General features: G+C 65.9%; 1 protein-coding gene across 3 annotated transcripts in view; it reads right to left on the bottom strand.

Annotated features, from left to right (window-relative positions):
- MTA1 (metastasis associated 1) overlaps positions 1-21,760 on the bottom strand; it is a 34,269-nt gene that overhangs the window by 5,639 nt on the left and 6,870 nt on the right. The window contains exons 2-14 of one of the 3 annotated variants that reach the window (XM_070775903.1): positions 15,832-15,899; positions 12,269-12,362; positions 9,802-9,852; positions 9,274-9,400; positions 9,038-9,101; positions 7,114-7,231; positions 3,499-3,601; positions 2,753-2,852; positions 2,198-2,386; positions 1,065-1,139; positions 925-983; positions 424-539; positions 41-192 (exon numbers count right to left, since the gene is read on the bottom strand). In XM_070775903.1, the coding sequence (XP_070632004.1) occupies positions 41-192; positions 424-539; positions 925-983; positions 1,065-1,139; positions 2,198-2,386; positions 2,753-2,852; positions 3,499-3,601; positions 7,114-7,231; positions 9,038-9,101; positions 9,274-9,400; positions 9,802-9,852; positions 12,269-12,362; positions 15,832-15,899 (1,316 nt within the window). The remainder of the gene's footprint in view (positions 1-40; positions 193-423; positions 540-924; positions 984-1,064; positions 1,140-2,197; positions 2,387-2,752; positions 2,853-3,498; positions 3,602-7,113; positions 7,232-9,037; positions 9,102-9,273; positions 9,401-9,801; positions 9,853-12,268; positions 12,363-15,831; positions 15,900-21,760) is intronic. The other 2 variants (XM_070775905.1, XM_070775904.1) reach the window with 2 other exon arrangements.

The following is a 21,760-nucleotide window of genomic DNA, read 5'->3' as shown; positions in this document are numbered from 1 at the left end:
GCGCGCGGGCGGGCGGGGCGGGGCACGGGGCGGGGCTTACCATGTTACTGCGGTTGGGTCCCGGCCTCTCTCCATCTAACCGGGTTGGCATTTTCAAGCCACCATATTTCTTCCAATATGTCCAACAAGACGCGCAGAGGCGACACTGCATGTTAGGGGGACCCCAAGAATACCACTGGTAAGACTGGGTGGCTACGGACAACAAAGTTGAAAATAGACGGATTCTTAAGCAGAACCAGTGACGGCAAAGAGCATTCCACAGCTGTCGCCCGCCCACACCACCCTGGGCCTGGGCACCGCGCTCCCCTCACTCCCCATCAGGGCTCCTCCAAGCAGAGTGCGATCCCCGCCCCCAGGCCGGTCCCCGGGACGGTGCAGGGGTGCCCAGGGCCGCAGACTAGGGTGCACCTGGGGGCTACTTACTGTAACAGCTCTCGCAGGCCCGGCCGGCCCCAGGGCTCTGGCCTGGCGGCCCTGCGCCGTTCACCACACCTGCCTTGACGTTGTTGACGCTGATCTGGTTCGGGTTTGGCTTGTTACTTGGGTAAGGGAGAGAGGGAGGGCGTCACGGGATCATGGAGCCCCGGGAGCTCGGCTCTGGGACCCCAGCAGCCCCGTCCACATCCGCCTGGCCACACGGCAGCCGCCAACCCCAGCTCTCTCCCCGCGGACTCGGGTCAGAGTCTGACCCCAGGCGGGACGGCTTCCAGCCTCCATGCCCAGTGCTGCCTGACTGGCCGAGGGAGAGCCAGGGCTGGGTCCTGCCCTTCTGCCGCCCCCGCCATCCTGGGCTTCAAGGACAGGCCCCTGACTCGCCCAGACCCTGAGCCAGGGAGGCACCACCTGGCCACGTGAAGCCAGCGGCGGGCCTGGCCCACCCAGGGACATGGAGACACGGGGGCGGCGTTCTGGGGGTGCACTTACTAGTTGGGGATATAAACTTGCTTTAACTTGCTCTCCGCTTCAGCCGCTTTCAAGCGTTTCTTAAAACACAGAACATAGGGTCAGAGGCCAGCAGCTGGGTCTGTAGAGGGGAGACCCCGCCCGCACCGGCTGGCCCTCACCTGCTGCACGTATCTGTCGGTGGTCTTCCACATGTAGTAATACTCGATGATGCTGGTGAGTGACTTCCAGGGAAGCTGTGGAAGGGAGGCATGTCAGTGGGGCCCCGCCCAGGCCACTGTCAGGGCCCAGGCTCGCCCTCTCCTGGGCAGACCACACGGCAGAGAAGCTCCTCCCCAGGTTCCCTTCCTGCCACAGCGACTGCGCCCGGCTTGCTGGCTGGCTGGCTGGGTAGGTGCTTCCAGCCCTGGTGCAGTGCCCGGGGATGAGGCGGGTGGAGGAGGCACCCAGGTCCCCGTCCCCTCCAGGCTGTGGGCTGCACACCAAGTGCCGTCTGCTCCTGCTGTTCTGGTGTCACCCCGGGCTCGCAGGCCACCTGCGGGCCTGCCTCCCTGAGCACATTCACCCACGACACCCGCTGGGGTGAGTTGACCGCAGGCACATATCTCCTGCACCTGGCCCGTCACACGGGAGCACGAGGGGCCTGGGACCTGTAGGGGGCGCACTCCGCTTATTTCTGGTGAGGAGGCCTTGCCGCCCTGCTGAGGTTTCAGCACACTCTACCAAGTCGGTCAAGGGGCCGGCTCGGGGCTCGGCCTGCACCGGTGGCACCAGGGCTCTGCAGGGCCCTGAGGGCCTCCAGGCCACACCTCTTCTCCACCTCCTGCGGTGAGCCCGGAACCAGCTTCATCTGTTCCAGTGGAGATGCTGCTGGGCATCAGACGCAGGCAAGGCCGCTGCATCCCGGCCTCTCCCTGGGGCTTGTGGTCAGGCCGGCCTGGCCACCCTGCTGCCCTCTCTGCACAGACGTGCTCCTCTGAGTGACCAGCATTTCGCCTCCTTTCAGATGAGCTCAAGTGTGTTTTAGGGACTGTGAGAGCAGGAGGGGTCCCTGCAGACTTGATTCCCACGTGCTCACTGGGGACACTTCCAAGGACCTATGCGGAAGCTCGGCTGGTTAAAAACCACCGGACTCAAACACGGCCGGGGCCTGAGGGCCAGCGAGGACCTGGACATGCCCAGGGCCCGAGGGTCAGCGAGGAGCTGGACCTCCTCGTCACCTCTAACAGATGAGGGGACGGAACACAGAGACCTGGGGAGCAGAGCAGCCCTGAGCCCGCCCCGCGGTACTCACAAAGTCTTGCTGAATGTCTGTGAAGTCTTTCCCGTACTTTTCCAGGGCCTCCTCAAAAAGGCTGGCCTCTGAGGCTGACCACTCCTCCATCTCGTCCCTGCAGAGCACGGGCCCACCCTGCGGCACCAGGGCTGAGATGGCCTTGGCAACGTCATACACGCTCCTGTGCAGCGTGTCCATGGCGTGGAACTGTGTGGGGCGGGAGGCAGGGTCACCTGGGCCCTGCGCTGGGACCCACCCCCAGCCCGGGTGGCGGACACACCCGGGTCACGTGTGGAAGGCCACAGGCTTGGGCCTCTGGGGAGGATGTGGGGAGAGAGCCGTGGGCAGGCAGGGCCAGCCTGGGGCACCTGAGCCTCCTTCTGGGAGACTTGCTGCCCGAGATGGGGTGGGAGGAAGGAGCAGGGCGGCCCCAGGACGGGCAGGTCAGCCTGAACCTGTGCGAAGACGGGGCTGCCACGCCAGGGCACCGAGAGCCCTGCCCTGGGTGGGGCCGTGCCCAGGGGGTTGACCTAAGCAAACGTGCTGGGCCTTGCTCGGCTGGCACCTGCTTACCAGGGTGATGTCCCGGGAGGCGGCCGCGGCGCTCATGTGCAGGCTGGGCTGCCGGACGGAGCTGCTGCAGTCCAGGGCCCGGGCAAAGGTGCCCACAGAGCTGGGGGGGGGCAGGAAGAGACACTGACCGCTGGAGCAGACGAGCAGGAGGCCAGGCAGGCCGAGCTGGACACGCACAGGGGCCCAGATTCGGCTGTCTCGGGGAGGAGTGCTCTGCTCTGGAGCTTGGGGACTCTGCCTGTCTCTGCAGAGCTCTTCTCATGAGACAGCCTTTGGGTTCCAGCGCTGGATGGCGCCTGGCCCAGGGCGGGGTGGTGGGGGAGCATGCAGCCCTGAGTGCTCATCAGACCTGCCCCGCGGGGGCCAGGGCGGCGGCCTCAGCAGAGACAGCTCCGCAGAGCACATCCGTTCGTGTCCAGGAGGCCCAGACCTCAGCCACATCCGCCCCAGCGGCCTTCGCCCAGTCCCAAAGCTGGACGGGCACCCTGTCCCACCCCGCAGTCTTCGGAAAGAGCCCCGGCCTGTTGGGGGGTGGCTCTGAGCAGCCCTCAGCCAGCTCCGCGTGCAGGAAGGGCCAGACCTCCCCAGGGACCACACAGGGGTCGCGACAGAGCAGGCCCCGCCCCACCGGCCTCATGTGCCCTTCACTGGGCAACACCCCGAGGGACAGATGTCCCAGAACCCACCACACGGTGGGCAAGCAGTTAAGGCCGTGCCAGCTTGTGCCCTGCCTGCCCGGCACTTACCGGGCCACCACAAGGAACTGGTCAATCTGCTTGTCCACGAGTGGGTTGCGGGCCTCCCACACCTTGGTCTCCAGCTTGGACTGGTCTCGGCCGTCCTCCTCGCCTGCGGAGAAGGGGTGCCGCGGGGTGAGGCCGCCGGGGCCGCGGGAGGAGCCCCGAGGCTCTAGTGAGAGCTCAGGGCCCAGGGGTCCCCTTAGGGCCTGGCCTACTGGGGTGAGGGGTGGAGCACCCCCTTCTGCAGGGAGGGAGAGGGTAAGTGAATCCGGGGCGGGAACACAGCACGCGTGTGTGCACACACAAAGAAGCACACGGAAACGCGTACACAGACACACGTGTACACGCACGTGCACACAGACACAAGCACGCACACACAGGAATGCGGGCACACACACACGGACGCGGTCTGGTCAGCGCTCCAGGGCGAGCATGGCACAGGGCGCGCCTTCGCCTCTGGAATGGGGTCCGGGTCTGGGCGAGCATGGCACAGGGCGCGCCTTCGCCTCTGGAATGGGGTCCGGGTCTGGGCGAGCATGGCACAGGGCGCGCCTTCGCCTCTGGAATGGGGTCCGGGTCTGGCCCCCAGGCCCTTGGAGGAGCCACCAGGAGGGGCAGCAACACAGCCGCTGGGGGAGGGCGGGCGGTTCGGGTATGGTCGGTCGAGCTCTTTACCCCGAGCCGCCACAGGGTCAGGTGCCACTGCGCCTGGCCCCCCGTGCCAGCCCCTCACCACCAGCGCACTGATGCTGGCTCAGCACAGACACTCGCCCGCCACCCGGGGCCCTGAGGCCGGAGGCCTCGTCTCAGGGCATCTTCTCCCTCAGCCTGTGGGTGGCACAGGGCAGCCCAGGGCCCGGCCGTGGACGCTTCTGTCCTGGGCAGCACCTGTGCCAAGGGCCGGTGTGCTCTGGTCAGCAGTGGGGATGGGACCACGAGGAGGGCCTGCAGAACGCCCACCCGGCGTGGCTGGGCTGGCATGGAGGACACGTCACACCCACATTCAACTCGGGCACCCGAGCTGAACGTCTGCAGACGCTTTCAGCCACGGTCACTCTCGGCAGGAAGCTGCTTCCAGGGCCAGGACCCCCGCGCATTCGGGAAGCCCATGGAGCCTGGGGTGGGTGCGGGTCAGCAGAGCCGCCACAGCTTAAAGTCACTGGAGAGACACGTGCCCCCTCGCCCTGGGGAGGTCACCCTGGCGGGCTACAGGGGCGCGCTGGGCCAGGGGCCCACGGGAGGGAGCCCGGCACCGCAGACATGCAGGGCTGATCCAGGGATGGAGCGCGGAGATCCAAGAGCCTGGGGTGTGGGGCTGTGGGACGCGATGGGGCGTCTGGAGGATGGGCATGCTGCGCTCCCTCCGGGCGGCGCCTTGGCACTGAGACCCTCCCCGGGTAAGGCGGGGACCCTCCTCTTGGATCCAGGCCCAAGCGATATGGCCAGGCAGCCAAGCCCAGAGCCCCGGGTGCAGTGGCATGCCTGTCCCAGCGCCACGCCGGCTGGCAGGCAGCATCACGGCACGCTCTGTGGCCGCCACATACACGCACGGCTGGGGCACAGCTTCACAGTGGCAGGGCCCACGCCCCAGGAGGTGCGGGGAGACAGCAAGTTGAGGCCTTCGCCAGGGCCCCCGAGTCAGGAGTGGGAAAGGCCTGGGTTGTGGGCAGGGCCAGCCCAGGGCACCTGAGGACAGAGGCTCGGCCCCGCCGGGTACCCAGGCAGGGGGCAATGTGAGCTCACCCAGGCAGCAGCAACGTGAGCACTCTGGACACGTGAGCCACCAGCATCCCTGAGGCCTCACCAGGACCCCCAAGGATGCCTGACCCCGGAGGGGAGTCCACAGCCAGCGCGGCCGGCTCTGTTTCAGCGGGAGACGCAGTGCGGGGCCCCAGGACGATGCGAGTGCTCACAGGGCCGGAGGGAGGAGCGGCCAGGCCGACGCAGTGCGGGGGCCCAGGATGATGCGAGTGCTCACAGGGCCGGAGGTTCAGCGGGAGACGCAGTGCGGGGCCCCCGGATGATGCGAGTGCTCACAGGGCCGGAGGGAGGAGCGGGAGACGCAGTGCGGGGCCCCAGGATGATGCGAGTGCTCACAGGGCCGGAGGGAGGAGCGGGAGACGCAGTGCGGGGCCCAGGATGATGCGAGTGCTCACAGGGCCGGAGGGAGGAGCGGCCAGGCCGACGCAGTGCGGGGGCCCAGGATGATGCGAGTGCTCACAGGGCCAGAGGGAGGAGCGGGAGACGCAGTGCGGGGCCCCCGGATGATGCGAGTGCTCACAGGGCCGGAGGGAGGAGCGGGAGACGCAGTGCGGGGCCCCAGGATGATGCGAGTGCTCACAGGGCCGGAGGGAGGAGCGGGAGACGCAGTGCGGGGCCCCCGGATGATGCGAGTGCTCACAGGGCCGGAGGGAGGAGCGGGAGACGCAGTGCGGGGCCCCAGGACGATGCGAGTGCTCACAGGGCCGGAGGGAGGAGCGGCCAGGCCAACGCAGTGCGGGGGCCCAGGATGATGCGAGTGCTCACAGGGCCGGACGGAGGAGCGGCCAGGCCCGCCCGTGATGGAGCTGGACACACAGGGCAGACGGGGGAGCCGCCCCGCCACCCGCTTCCCATGGGCTTGGCTCAGCGCCTCCCTGACACCTGACCAGACAAGCAGGCGCCCCAAGACGGAGACTGAGGCCCCAACAGGGAGGTGGGTGTGAGTGTGTGGGTGAGGTCCGAGTGAGGTGTGCCACAGGTGTGTGCACACGTGTGCAACAGGAAACGTGCACACGGGCCAAGGGCAGAGCCCAGGACGAGTGGAGCAGCTGGGGGATCGGGAGGCGCGGTGGCCACAGAGAGGAAGCTTCTGGGGATTCCTGCACAGAGGAACCCGGGGTGCAGAGCAGAAGGGGAGCCAGGCCTGGCCCACGCCCCACAGACGCAGGAGACGCTCGCCAGGGCCACCTGAGGACGAGAGAGCAGCGGCCACGTGCTCCACAAGGGACCCAGGGACCCCGGGCGGCCTGGGCACCTCACACAGGGCCAGCTCTGCAGGGGCACAGACTCCAAAGAGAGCCAGGCGCCCGAACGCCCTGAGGCCAAGGGCGTGCGCGGTCCAGCCGCCAGGCCTGCCTCACCGAGCCGCATGACCAGGACAGGAGAGGACAGGATGCCCACGAGCGTGGACCCCGCGGCCCCCTGCGTCAGCCCCACTTGCCTGGCCGTGGCCACCACCCAAGGGATGAGGGCCGCTCACGTCAGGCCTGCTGCCAACCACGGGGCCCCTGCAGGAAGCAAGGCCTGGGGGGGGTCACCGGGGCCCGAGTTCCCTGTGCTGCATGCGTGGGGACAGACTGAGCTGCAGGAAGGGGTCAGGCCCGCCCATGACCCCTGGGCCGCTGGTGGCCTGAGTGGGCAGGGGAGCCGGGCATTTTGCCCCCCGAGCACGGTGGCCTGGCGGACAGCACCATCCACCAGAAGTCAGTGATACTGGCAATCACTCAAACAAGCTCTTTGAACAGAGAAAGAGTTTTTAAAAAGTTATGAAAATAACTGCTAAAAAGAAACAGTCTCAGGGTAGCGTGGAGGGCCCAGCGACAGGCGCTGGGGGTGCTGGGCCCGCCGCACCCCACCCACCTTCTTTCAGCAAGTCGGTGATGTCCGCCTGGTACCGGTTCCCCACCCGGATCTCCCCTTTGTCTGCCAGGAGGGTCTTCTGCTGGGGGTCGTAGACCAGAGAGTAGAAGAAGAAGTCCTGGAAAGCAGCACAGGCGGGGCTGTCAGCACACGGCACCACGGCCAGGCGGGCTCGGGGCACAGGCCAGGCGGCTGCAGGCAGCTCCCCAGACTGCCTCAAGCCCGTCAGCAGCGAGTCTAAAAATTTAGTTTATAGAAGCATTTAACAGCAACAAAACTCCGAAGACATCTGGGAACAAATCTGACAGATTCTGGGCGCGGCCTCCAAGGAGACGGCAGGGCTCCCGTGCAGCTGTCACAGGAGACGCACAGAAAGCGACCACGTAACAGGACGTCCCGGGCCCGGCGCCCAGAGCCGGCGGCTCCAGCCCGTGGGCACCCTCCTGCCGGCTCCAGGCCCACCTGGGGTCGGCGGGCACGACGCACCCTCCTCGGCCCCCAGGAAGCCACGCTGAGCTGGCCTGGGCCGCTTCTCGAAAGCAAGCCTGCCGACCCGGGGCTTCCCCTGGGGCCTCACCGTATCCCGCAGGGTCTACCTGGCCCCGTGCCCCCACTGTGCCTTTCTTGACTCCCTTGTGGCTGTTCCTCCACAGCCCTCACCCCCCAGGCGGCAGCGGGCAGGGGCTGCCCCCACGTCAGGGCCAAGGGCTCCTGGGTGTAGGTCCCGTGGGCTGCAGCTGCGCGCCTGTGCTGCCAGCCCCTCGCCTGGGCCATCTCCCGCTCCTCAGAGGCACCCACTCCCCAGATGGGTGAAGGAGAACAGCAGGAAACGCCCGCTGTGCACCCTAGAGACGCACGCAGGTGCCAGAGCAGGGCCAACACGCCTCCCGAGGCTGGTTCACAGCCGCCTTTGCTCAGGGTCAGCTGTCCACGTCACTGCTCGGGCGGCTGCCACCGGGGGACCTTTCCAAACTGTAGACCACGCGTCTGCTCCCCAGTGGAAGCTGCCTGGGGCCACGGCCCTGCTCTGCCCGCCACCTTCCCAGGCCGCACCAGGCCTCCCACAGGCAGGGGCTCCTGGGGGCCCGGGCTGCCCCAGCGGCTCCTCTGCGCCAACTCCAGGCCGTCGCCTGGCGGTTCTCCAATTCCTGAGTCAGGCGTCAGGGAGGCCACGCACCAGGCTGTCCTCGCTGGATCGCTGGACCGCTGGCACCGGCGGCCGCCTGTGCTCCCAGTCCACGCCGCCCCCTCCGCTCACTCCTCTGGGCCCCTGGAGAGCCTGGCCTTGCCTAGGGAGGGTGCCGCCCGCAGGCGATGACACTCCTGCAAGAGCTGCAAGGATCCGTGGGCAGGTCCCCTGGGAGCCAGAGGCGGGTGTCCGCTAGGACATGCGTGGAGGGGACCCTGACCCTTGGTCATACCCTGACCTGCCCTCGCAGGATGACGCCAGAGCCCTGCTGCAGTGACCCCTGCTGGCCCACTGGCTTCCCTGAAGATGCATCTTGCTGCTCCGGGGACACGCATGTGTCCTCTGGAGACGGCTCTGATAGTCATGTTTCTTGGGAGAGGGAGCAATGGAAAGGCGAGCCCATCAGAACCACCCGCCCTGAAGGTCACGGCGGGAAGGACAGCGGCCGCAGGGTGAGGGGCTCGGGCGTCACCGTGAGGCCCGTCTACCCGTGGGACGAGGTTGGTCCCCTGGGCCCGGCAGCACTGATGATTCCTGTTTCACAAACTCAAGACACTTCCGGTTGCCCTGCTGGCAATGCTGGGTCGGCACAGTGTGGCCGGGACACAGCGGCCAGGATGGCTGGGTGGGCACCCGCCTGCTGGGGAAGCCCAGACAGCAACCAGGGCAGCTGCCATGGGCCTCCCCACCCCCAGCAGGACAAGTCGTGCCCCTCGGGGGGCAGGGGAGCCTCACCTCCCGTTCCAGGTAGGACTTGAGGGACTCGGTCTCATTCAGCAAAGTGACGCTGCACTTCCCCCTGCAAGGCAGGACACAGGAGGGCGTCCATCAGGGGAGGCGGGTGCCCCCCGTGCCCATCCAGGCCTGCGGTACCTGACCTGTGGTCCCCGCCCCGTGTGGTCCCCGCCCCGTGTGGTCCCCGCCCAGGCCTGCGGTACCTGACCTGTGCTCCCTGCCCAGGCCCACGGTACCTGATGTGCGTGGCGGGGAGAGATTCCAGCTGTCTAGACAGGAACAACTCCCGATGCCGCAGCTGGTGCTTGAGCTTCTCGGGCAGGTCCACCATCTCCGGGTTCTCCATCTCCTCCTCTATTTCTCCTGAAGGACAGAGAGGACACGGGCTCAGGCCACCGAACAGACCCACCCGCTGGCTCCCCCGGCCCCCACCCCCAGGGGGCCCCAGCAGGCGCTCGGGCAGCGCCAGTTCTAGCCCAGCCGCCCCAGAAGCCCGCAGCCAGGGTGTCTCATCAGGAAGGAGGACGTGTCCTAAGCCCGCGGGGGGAGACAGGGGAGACGGGGGAGACGAGGCGGCCGCTGCTGCATGTCCAGGGCCGGGAGGCAGAGACCCCAGGGCCATGTCCCGTGCCCTCCCTGCACCGGAACCCCCTCAGGGCCAAGCTGCAGGGGCCTCCGCGGGCCCACCTCGCCTTGGGCAAGCAGGGGCGGGCATGCAGCCCGGCGCACAGGCGCCAGGACCCTCCCGCAAGGGCGGCTCTTACCTTCCTCACCGGTGTCGGCCCCCGATCCGGTTTTATAGCAGACTGACAGGGCTATACAACGACAGACAGTGCCCAGACAGCAGGTCAGCCTCAGGGCCCGGCCTGGCTGAGGGGGTGAGGCTGGGAGGCAAGGTGGACAGGGGGCCGCAGACCACCCGGCCGAAGCCAGAGGACGTCCCACCTAGCTGACCTCGGCCCTGCCCACCCCCACGTCCACGCCACCCACGCCTCCAAGCAGACCCCAGACCAGCCTGGGCCAGCCTGTCCCGGCCAAGTCGTAGGGAGCCAGACCTTCCGGAGAAGCGGGCCCGGGGCGCCAGGTGGGGGCGGGACGGGTCCCCAAGCCAGATCAGCAGCACAGCTTCCTGCCCGGGGTCCTCGGCCACCCCCCATGGCTGGGACACTGGTGCCCACAAGAAGAACCTGGAAGTCTGGCATGTGGGGGCAGTGGGGGGCCTCCAGGGTATGGACTCAGCACAGGCAGGCCTGGGGTGGGGGTGCCCTTGGCAGCGGTGGTCTGGGGCTACGCAGGGGGCAGTGAAAGCCAAGCCTGCAGCCAGATGACCCTCCACCCCGAGGCCCCCAGGAGGCTGCGAGGAGCACGCTCGGGCCCCGTGCGGCCTGCAGCCCTCTGCTGCCCCCCTGTGGCGGCCGTACAGGGACCCGTGCCGCCCCCAACGCGTCCACAGCTCACAGAAGCCGGCAGGGCCAGGGGGCGGGCAGCTGGGGAGGAGGCCGGGCCAGGCTATCTGGGTGGGAGCCACAGGGACCTGGGTACCCACACTGCAGCCATGTCACGCCCTGCCCCCCGGGGACCCCAGGGCAGCCCCACGTGAGAGCATCACCCACACTCAGACAGGGCCCCCAACCCACACTGATCGCGTTCATACCACCCAGGGGCAGCCTGGCAGGCCCGGCAGAGCAGCAAGGAGCCGGGGCCAGAGACAGGCCCTGGGGGCCCGTGTCACGGCCGCAGACCTCGCCCTCCTCACGGTGACACAGGCCCACCAGGGTTCCCAACCATCAGCATCACGAGGAGCGGCTAGGGGCCACACTGTGGTCTCAGGGGCAGCCAGGGCTTCGGCCAGGCTGGCCTCCTGCCCCCAGGAGACCAGGAGTCTCTGCACGGCTCTGGAGCTCACTCTCCGAGGACCCGCAGACATGAGTGGGCTGTGGTGCCCAGCGTCGAGGAACCCAGGGGCACGCAGCCCCTGGGGCCAAAGCCCCTCTCTCTGGGATCCAGTGAGTCCTGGCCTTGGGCTCAGAGCTGGGGCCTCACCCACACACCCCACCGGTTCCCCTGAGCCCCGCACTTGCTCTGGGGTTCCTGGAAGGACCTGTCCCATGCCCACTACTCCTCAGGCAAGGTCCGGCTCTCAGGATAGCTCTGCGGGAGGCCCACGCACCTGTGAGCAGGGCCAGGCGGGCAGCCCGAGGCCTGCAGACCCGGTGAGGGCGTTCCTGCTCTGGGGAGGCCCACGGGCCCAGGGCATCTGTGCTAACAGGGAGGGGCGCAAGCTCGTGCCTCAGGCTCTGGGCCGAGAAGCAGCTCTAGCAGCAGATCCAACCACACAGTGGGCGTCCACCCAGCCTCTATCCCTCCTGCCAGAAGAGCCCCCGAGTATCCTTCCCACTCCCCTGGCGCTGGCCGGGTCCCAGGCAGCAGGGTGGACCGGCATCCCCCCAGCCTGGCCGCAGCGGGCTCAGAGAGCCCAGCCCCATGAGATGGACAGTCCGGGGGAGACGGAGGCCCTGCCCTGAGCTGGGCCTGGGGGCCTCCCCAGCCCTGCCAGCCCCCGCCTTTGGGGGGACCCACTCCCTGCAAGTCTCGTGACCTAACGCTTGGACAAGCTCCCCTGGGGCCCGAGGGCAGAAGAGCTGGGCCCGTGGACACGGCCACCACCGTGTGCGGAGGGCCAGGGCTGCAGTTACTCAGGGCTGGGCATGGACACGGGAGATTGCCCACCATTGGCTACGCCTGGGCCACACAGACCCGCGGCCGGCCTCAGGGCCCTGACCGACGGGATGGCGCAAATGGGGCCGGCCCGCTAACACCACACCCCCAGGATCCGGCTCCTCTGCTCAGCACCGGGAGGCTGCAGGCAGTGCCAAGCTGGTAGGCACAGGCTCTGGGAGGGCCCAGTGACCCTGAACCCCGCCCCTGCCCCTCTGGGCATAGCACCAGGTCCTGCACTGGACGGAGGCTCCTGCCACAAGGTCGCTGTGGATGGGAGGTATGCACGCATGCACGCCGGCCGGAACCCACAGGTGGAGCCCGCCCCCACCGGAGGCACCCACCCTGCGTGGCCCACCCCCAGGCCTCAGCCCAGGCCTGGACCCCTGCACTGTGCAAGGGACGGTCCCATCGAGGACACGGACAGCCCCCACCTCGCCCCCGGCTGAAGGCCCCAGGGAACGGGAGCGCGGGCCCTCCGAGGGCCGGGGCGGCGCAGGCAGGGGGACTCACTGGCATGCTTGTCAGCCAGGGCGATGAGGCTGCTGGAGATGTCGCGGCGCCGGTAGAAGCACACCACCTTGGCCTCCACGTTCCCACTGGCCGTCTGCAACAGCAAGGCGGGCTCTGAGCGCCCTCGCGGGGCGGCCCCACGCAGGGCGCCGGGCGGGGGGCGGGGCCGCGCACACGGGGCCCCGGGCGGGGGGCGGGGCCAGGGCCGGGGGGCGGGGGGACGCACAGCTGACCTAAAGCCACCTGCGCCCCTGCGTGCGGGCACCAGATGGGCATGGCCGAGGACAGGGTGCTGGTCCCTGCCGCCCCGTGAGTGGAGCCCGAGCCTCCAGGGACGCGGGCACCTGGACAGGAGCGGCCGCTGCGGCCAGGGACAATCAGGCTGTCAAGGCCCACGAGGCGCCGACCGAGCAGCAGCCAGGACGCAGCAAAACCAGAGGTGCTGACCTCACACGGAGAAGACTGTTTTTAAACTAACAGGCGTTTACGACATTTTTAACAATAATACAAGGGCTGTATCACAATCCTAATCTTTATAGAATTTAAAACATTGCAGCGTTTTTCACATTAGGCTAAACTCTCTTTATACAAAGCATTTAACTTCTAGTTATTCAACTCCATTAGACCAGAAACCTTTCAAGAAAGTCTTCCAGGCTTTGCGCGTTCCTGACTAAAGTAAGTGTTACCCCTCTGCTGCTTTACGAGGTCGCCACAGAGACTTCGGAGGGCACACAGCCTCCCCCAGCCCACGAGGGACGTGATGAGAACCAAGATGTCTCCAGGGAAAACTACGGTCCAGAATGCTCGCGGGTGGTGCGCCTGTCCTGAGCGTGGGAGCACGGCCCATCGGGACGCGGTCCGCAGGACACGGGTATCCCGAGTTTTGCGCGCTGATTCCCAGGCCAAAAAGCCACCCCTAGAAACGGTCTGGAGGCCGTCTGCTGAGCTGGGAAGGACGAGGGGCCTTTGACAGAGGCAGACATCCGGCACCTCAACAGGACGGCAGAAGAGACTGGACGGAGCGGGGAGGCTGACCACAGAGCACCCGGGCTCAAGTCTTCAGCGCTCCATCGCAGAGCGCGCCCCCAGGGGGCCCGCCCGGGAGCAGCCGCCCCTCAGGGCCCTCCACCAGGAGACAGCGCGGTGCGCGGGGGACGTCTGTCGGGCTTGGCGGTGCCTGCTTGTGCCCCTTGCTGGACTTTGCGGAGATTCCCGCGCCCAGGCTCTGACCTCACTCTGAAATCTGCCTTCTAATTCCTGGGGGGAGCCCGCTGGGCCCCCCTCACCCCCGCCTCGAGGGTCTGCCCCTCCCTACCCCCAGAGCAGGCCTCTCCCTGTCCTTTCAAAACAGTAATCTGCTCCAGTGGTGAAAGACTTCATTTTCCATGGAGGCAAGGCAGATCCGATACAAACCCAATCAAACTTCTAAGGAGAAAACTCAACAATCCCTTCGCAAGCTCATGAAAGCCCCAAGTCCCAGGAGGGCCAGGGGAGGAGATGGCAGGCGCAGCTTGAGGAGGGTTTGCAGGGTCAGGGCTTTGTGGGAGGCGGAGGGGAAGGGGTGAACCAGCAGAGATGCAAACCCCAACCCATGGGATGACAGCAACTGCGCTTTTCTTAAAGAAAGCTCACTGTCCACTTGCTCTCCTTTACGGGAAAGCGTGGGGGTGGCCCTGCCTGCCACGTGACCCACTCCCCTCCCATCAGTCACAGTTCATTCCAGGGTCTGCTCCACCTGCTGGGACCCCCACACCACCTCAGGCCGCTCCGGGGGGACAGCATGGAGACAGGCCAGCCGCCTGCAGGGCGCCCTTCCGTGGGGGCATCCGCTGTCCTGGGGCTGGGAGGGCCTGCAGGGCGCCCTTCCGTGGGGGCATCCGCTGTCCTGGGGCTGGGAGGGCCTGCGGCTCTGGGAGGAAGGCCGTGGGGGCAGGTGGGGTAGGGGAGCATTTCCTCGGTTACTTCTCCGCCTGCGAGGTCCCTGTCCCTCTGAGCCCTGCTGGCTGGCCGCTGGGCCCCCGGAGGAGCCTCCACTTGGCTGACATTTCCGCGAGCACTTTCCAGGGGTTACTTCTCACTGAGTCTCCCAGCCCCACCAACCGCAGCAGTGGCCATGTCCCTGAGGGTGCCCAGCGCACCTGGCCTGTCTCCCTCGTCAGCTGCGCCCATGTCAGCCCTGTCCCCAGCCGTCGTGACAGGCCTCACGAGGAAGCTGCCCTTCCGTCTTCCTGCCCACCAGGCCGCTGGCCAAGGGCAGGCGTTTCGCAGGGAGAGCGGCTCAGGTCTGGCCCCGGAGATCACCCTTCTCCACCTCCCCAGGTGCTTGAGGCTGCCAGGGTCCCAGCCAGTCAGGTGAGAGCCCTCCGGCTGACCGGTCTGCAGCCTCTGCCTGAGCTGCACTTGCCGGGGCTGCGACTGCCTCCAGCCGGGACCGAGACCAGTGCCCCACAGCGGGGAGGCGGGCAGGGCACAGGGCTGAGGACCAGCCAGACAGCCTTGCACCCTGGCTCCTGGGAGCCGCCTTCCTCCCGCCCCACCTGCAGAGCCCCCGGGGTCCGCGTGCCTCGTGGCTGTCATGGGTGGAGATCGAGGGGGAGGGCCACAGCCAGAGCGAGGGCACCATAGCCGCCCTGAGACCCAGGCCGCCACGGCCCCACCAGCCAAGGAGACACTGGGGGCAGAGGCCTGGCCCTGAGCTGCGCCCCCAACCGGCACCAGTGCCCACCACATGGGGGTGACCACCTGCTCCTGTCACAGCAGCGGGCACAGGGGAGCCCTCTTGCCCTGTGGCCCCAGCAGGCGATGAACAGGAGGCAGGGGAGGTGGCCCAGGGCCCAGGCTCCAACAGCGAGGCCGCCCCACAGCACGTCCTGGCCAGGCCCCAGCCCCAGCCTGAGACCGTCCGGGAGCACCAGCTCACTGCAGCCAGCCCAGCCTGGGGCTCCGAGGGCCCCGACCTCCCACCCACGCCTGGTCGTGGCGAGCGTGGTCGTGGGGCTGGGGTGCAGCCGCAGCCAAGTCTGATCCTTGGTGGGTAAGTGCCCTGACTGGCCCGGCGTAGAGGCCCCGCAAGGCAGCCCCTCGCCTCCACGGGCGACATGGAGCTTCTTGGAGGGCTGCTCGGGGAAGGGGCCGCAGCCACCCCTGCGGGAACCTGGGAGGGAGGAGCAGCAAGCCCCAGGGCCGCTGACCGGGCTCCACGGTGGCTGAGGAGGAGGCACGCTCGGCGGCCCCCCAGCAGCCCCGCCCGTGCGGCCAACAAGGTGGCCGGCAGGAGAGGCGGGGCGGCTCCCGGGGCTGGGGCGTTCTGCAGGGACAGGGCCCCCTCCTCCAACCGGGAGCCCGCTCCCTCCGCAGCCCCGGGGCTGGAAGGGCTCAGGAGCACCCGCCCCAGTGTGGAGCGGGCAGGGAGATGGGCAGGGGCGTCCTCCGCTGTCACTCCTCGGTCAGGGGCATCCTACCCAGAGTCTTCCTGCCCACTGCATCCCCCCCTCAGCGAAGCCAGCAGGGACCCCGAGGAAGGGGCTCCAGGAGGACCCCCGGCAGGGATGGGCACACGCTACCTTGTTGAGCTCCTCGATCCTCCGGATCAGGTACGGGTTGCTGGAGGAGTTCTCGAAGTAGACGTAGTCTGCAAAGGGTCGGGGGAGAGCATGTCAGCTGTGCAGAGCCCCCCACCCACCCTGGGGTCCTCACTGTGGGGGCGGGTAAGCTGAGGCAGGGTTGCCGCTCCGGGCGGGAGTCCACAGCCCGCCCCCAGGACATCTTTGCAGTGTGGGGGGGCACCTGGGTCGGATGGGTGGGGCCCCAGGACGTCAACACAGGGAAGGGCTGCCGGACCCCACCCCACCCCATGCACACCAGTCCCGGCCCTGGCAACCCACCACCTTCCCTGCAAAGACGGACATGCTGGACGGGGTCCTGGACTCCCGCGGGGGCGGGAGGAGGCCGGGCACCCAGGGGAGTGGGGTCCCAGACCTCAGGTCATGCAAACTCCCTTCACAGAAGTTCGTTTCCCCAAAGCCCCGAGGTAGGCGCAGGGAGGCCTGCAGTGGGAGTGGGGGGCCTGCCCAGGGAAGCCCAGGACAGCCAGCAGGCCACCGGCTGCCAGCCCAGCCGTGGGCCCTCGTGCGCCCGCAGGGGACGGCTGCCCCGCTGGACTCTGCTGAGGCTTGCACGAGGCCCAGTTGACCCCGGATGGACAGTACCCCAGAGGGGTCACAGCAGGGGTGTGCCCGTCCACGCTGATGGGGCGGAGGCCCCAGGGCGGGCTGGCCATGCAGTGGGCGGGCATTATCACATGTTGATTTGCTCAGTAAAGCCGTTTTTACAAAAAGGCCTCAGATCAACCATCGAAGCTTTCACTCTAAGAAACCAGATAACAAGCAAATTAAACCTGAAAGAATGGCTCCTATGTGTCAGGAACCGGAAACGGCCCACACACCCCGGGTGCCGTGTGTCCGGGGCAGCGCCCAGCTCCCCGGACAGGGGTGGGGGCTGCACCCCCAGGGCCCCGCACTCCCGAGGGCGGGCTTCAAGGTGAGCACAAACACGGGGCAGGACGGGGTGGGCCCAGCAGCCTGACCCTGAGCAGCCACGAGGCGGCAGGGGGCTGCAGGGACACCCACCAAGGACCTGAACTGAGAAGCAACAGCCTCGCAGAGACAGAAAGAAAAAAGAACCCCCACAACTGCCCGCCAAACACGGAGGGAAGGCTGACCACAGGTCCACTCACACTCCCCCCGCAGCACTGGAGGAGGGGCCTGGGGCTCAGGAGGCCCCGACACCCCCGCCAGCACCCCGGGGACCACAGTGTGGAGTCCCCCACCCCAGGGCGCAACCTCTGCACAGCCAGGCTGGCAGCCTAGATGGGGCCACACCCCCAGCCCAGAGGTCACAGTGGTGGAATAAAGACGGAAAGCCACCTAGCCACCTCAGTCACCACCACCCGACCAGGCGTCCAGGGAACGTCCGTGCCTGCTGGCAGGCTTCTCCAAGACCTACGGTACGCCACCTTTACCGAAGGACCCGGCACCGGGCACCCGCTGCCCGCCGCCGCTCACCCACAGGACCCAGCTGGCTCCACGAGCAGAAAGAGTAAATACACGAGAGGCGTGCAGGTTGGAAAGAAGAGAGAGACGCTCTCCGTGCAGACGACGTGGCTGTCCACAGAGAAATTCCCGGCCGACCAAACAGCTGCCAGCACTGAGAGGCTGGGGCCGCCCCAGCCTGCTGGAAGGACCTCAGCTGCCCGCGGCCAGGGTGGCCTGCTCTATAAACCTGCTTTCTCTTGTTAGAAGAAAGCAGCTCAGGAGGGAGGATTTAACGCGCTCACAGGATACAAAAGTCTATCAGAAGCGCCATCTACAGGACTCCCCTGGCGGTCCAGTGGTTAAGAATCTGCCAGCCAACACAGGGGACGCAGGGTCCACCCTCGGTCTGGGAGGCCGGCATGTGTCACGGGGCGGCTAAGCCCACGTGCCGCAGGAGAAGGCGCGCCGTGAGACCGTGCAGCACGTGGAGGAGCCCCGCTTGCCACGGCCAGAGAGGTCCTGCCGGCGGCAGCCACGGTCCCGCACAGCCAAGACCCAGCACACTGATAAATAAAAAAACTTAGGTACCACTTAATACTTCAGTACCGAGGTATCAATTTAACGATCTACGAATCTTTAAAGATCAAAACTCCTGTGCAAAGATCTGTGTGCTGAAAACTACAAAACGCTAGTGAGAAAAACCAACAACGTCTAAATGAGTAGTAACGTACGAGGTATCATTAGAACACAGACCATGAGCCTTTTCCGGTAAAGGGCCCAACAGTGAAGACTGCAGGCCTCACAGGACAGGAAGCGAAACCAAAGATACCCCTTTAGGTTATTTATTCGCAGGATACACTTCCACAAACGTTTTGCCAATGAAATCTAAAATTAAGTAATTGAATACACTTTTTCTGATAAAATACTAGTCTACTAAGAAATTGTTTGGGGGGGTACAATTCATTTAAGCAGGGCTCAAAGTTCACGTGCTTCATCACGAAAGCCCAGGGCCCTGTCCCTGCTGACACCGACCCGTGCCGCGGTCTCAGCGTCTCTCCACACAGGAAGCACCAGTGTCTGTCTGCCGGTGCGAAAGCCGAGTTGAGAACATTTGTGTCGAACTTGCTGAGCTTCCTCTCTGACCCTTCCTTTCAGCATCTGTGCAGCGAAGGGTCAGCCCAGCAGGCCCCAGGCCAGCCCTGGCTGTGCAACCAGCTGGGAGGAGCACCCTGGACACCAAGGTGTGAGTGGTCACACTGTCTGTAGTCCCGGAGAGACGGGCGGGAAGCGTGACCTTCTTCCTCTGCTGCTTGTGGTGTGCATCCTTCTGCTGTAAGGATCCTAACCTGAAGCTCGAGTGCAGCTCCGCCGAGTTCTCAGAGTCCTGTCGGCGAAGGACCAGACCCAAAGCACCTCAGAGGTGGGCGGCGGAGCGGCTTCTGAAACCCGGACACCTCCACCGCCCCGCACCGCAGCCTGAGCTCAGAAAACACACCCATTGCACACGTGGGTCCGAGCAGAGGTCCCGCCTCACCTTCCGACAGGAGGAACCTGCACAGAGCCGTCGGTGATTCGGACGTCAGTTGTCACCAAAATGGATGTGTAAATTTGCAGTAAGTGCCATTTTATGTCCTTTTCAGACGAATTCATAGAGAACCATCATCAAAGCCACAGCAAAACTTAACGTCCAAAGGCAGTCTGCGTTCGAAACGGTTGAGAAACGGTTGAGAGCCGTTCCCCTCGTCCTGAGCAGGGCGAGTCAAGATATGCAGCCTCCACTTCTGATACGACCCACAGAGCTGACGACGGCAGAGTCCACAGGCGGACGCGGCTCGTGGTGGACACACAGGTGGAGTGAGGCAGGAGACCCCGTGTTCTGCACACACGCCTGCTGAGCAGCTGCCCGGCGTGCTCACGCACTCTGCCCAGTGTCCGGCCACGCCCCACTGTCGACCCGTCACCTGTGACAGGTCTGCCACCGCCAGGGTTCTCCAGGGAAGCAGAGCCAACGGCAGGAAGAGGCACGTATGTGTGCATGACACACGCGTGTGTGCACACTCACATGCAGCAGTTTGTCCCACCGGCCAGCTCGCATGGATACGGAGGCCAAGAGGTCAGACAACGTGCCGTCCGTGAGCCAGGGGCCAGGACGGCTGGTGGTGAGGGTCAGCCCAAGTCTGACAGCCTGAGATCCGGGAGCCCCTGAACCGCCCGAGGGCAGGAGGGGCCGGACACACGGGTAAGAGCAGGAGCCGGCCGCTCCCCGCAGTGCCGCAGCCGGGTGGGGAGGGCTCAGATCCAGCGCTGACCTGTCCCAAAGCACCCTGGCGGAAACCCCAGGACAACAACCCCGGCCGCCCTGAGCCCGCCCTGGACACAACGTCCCAGCAGAGCCCGCTTCCACTGCACCAGGCTGGTGTTTCCCAACTTCCCTGAGCATCTTGGCTGTGCCTGCAAGCAGACTCTTCACATAGCCAGGCTCCTGACCCCGGGGCTCCAGGCCCGCAGGCTGGGAAGCCGACCGCCAGCACAACACAGGGACGTCATGGCCAGGGACCGGCTTTTCCAACCAAAGTTCCGTGGAGACCCCATCACGTCTTCTTCATGGACTTGCTGAGGACGGTCAGCTGTGACGGGCCCTCTCTGAGCTGGAAGGTCCACAGCTGTTCCCACACACGCTGTCCCCGCACACACACGCTGTCCCCACACACACGCTGTCCCCACACACACGCTGTCCCCACACACACACACACGCTATTCCAGCACACGCTGTCCCTGCACACACACACTGTGCCCGCACACACGCTGTCCCCACACACACGCTATTCCAGCACACGCTGTCCCCGCACACACACGCTGTCCCCGCACACACATGCTGTCCCCGCACACACAATGTCCCCGCACACACACACAGTCCCGTACACACACACACGCTATTCCAGCACACGCTGTCCCCGCACATACGCTGTCCCCACACACACACACGCTGTCCCCGCGCGCACATGCTGTCCCAATACTACACGCTGTCCCAATACACACATGCTGTCTCACACACACACTGTCCGCACACACACACACACGCTATCCCTGCACACACACGCTGTCCCAACACACACACGCTGTCCCCACACACACGCTGTCCCACACACACACACACGCTATTCCAGCACACGCTGTCCCGACACACACGCTGTCTCCGCGTGCACACGCTGTCCCAATGCACACACGCTATCCCCGCACACACACACTGTCCCAACACACACACACGCTGTCCCCACACGCACGCTGTCCCCACATGCACGCTGTCCCCGCACACACACGCTGTCCCCGCACACGCACGCTGTCCCAATACACACACGTGCTGTCCCCACACGCACGCTGTCCCCGCACACACGTGCTGTCCCCGCACACACGCTGTCCCCACACACACGCTGTCCCGGCACATGCTGTCCCCACACACACGCCCCGCGAGGACCCTCCTGAGCCCAGTGCTCCACTCTCTGGGACACTGACATTATGACGTGGGTGTGTGACTCAGTGACGGCCCCCCGGATGGGCGGACAGGTGGGCACACGGGCAGCCGCCTCACCGCCCACCGCTCGACTTCGCCAAGACCCCACAGCAGCCCAGGGACACGGGCAAACACACCCACATGGCGTGTCCCGACACGACTTTATTTAGAGACACTGAGGCTTGTATTTCACAGAATTTTCACTTGCCCTAAAGTATTCTTTTCATTTTCTCCCCCTCAACCATTTAAAAACGTAGGAACCATTCTTAGCTCGTGAGTCACAGGAGAACAGTCAGCGGGCCACAGCCTGCCAGGCCCTGCAGGAGGGACTAGTCCTGGAAAAGATGCCAACCTTGCCCCAAACTGATATCAGCCACAGTTTCACCATAATCCCAATCAAAACTCCGCAGTGTTTTCTGTAGAAAAGTCAGTTAAGACAATCCTGCACTTTACACAGGACAGCTAAGACGGCAGAACAGATGAAACCATCTGGAAACAGCACGAAGTCAGGGACTTCCTGGCCGCCCACTGGTTAGCACTCAGCACTGTCACTGCCCCGGGTGTGACCCCTGTCGGGGAACTAAGACCTCGCGAGCCTCAAGTGCAGCTGAAAGAAAAGGACGACTCGGAGACGCCCCCCCCGACCCAGGCTTGCTGTGGGGTCACAGTGGCCCACACGGTGCGGGCAGGCAAACAGCGGTGACCGGACACCCCCGGGTCGGGGGTCGGAAGGCCGAGAGGTGGAGACGGGCCACCGGACACTCACACCCCCGGGTCGGGGGTCGGAAGGCCGAGAGGTGGAGACGGGCCACAGGACACTCACACCCCCGGGTTGGGGGTCGCAAGGCCGAGAGGTGGCGACGGGCCACAGGACACTCACAGGCCCAAGAAAGAAGCCGAGGACCTTCGCCTCAAGCTCAAAATGTGTCACACACTTACAAGTAAAAC

Source organism: Bos indicus, chromosome 21 (assembly GCF_029378745.1).
Source record: "Bos indicus isolate NIAB-ARS_2022 breed Sahiwal x Tharparkar chromosome 21, NIAB-ARS_B.indTharparkar_mat_pri_1.0, whole genome shotgun sequence".
Classification (NCBI taxonomy): Eukaryota; Metazoa; Chordata; class Mammalia; order Artiodactyla; family Bovidae; genus Bos; species Bos indicus.
This window is presented reverse-complemented; position numbering and strand designations above follow the sequence as displayed.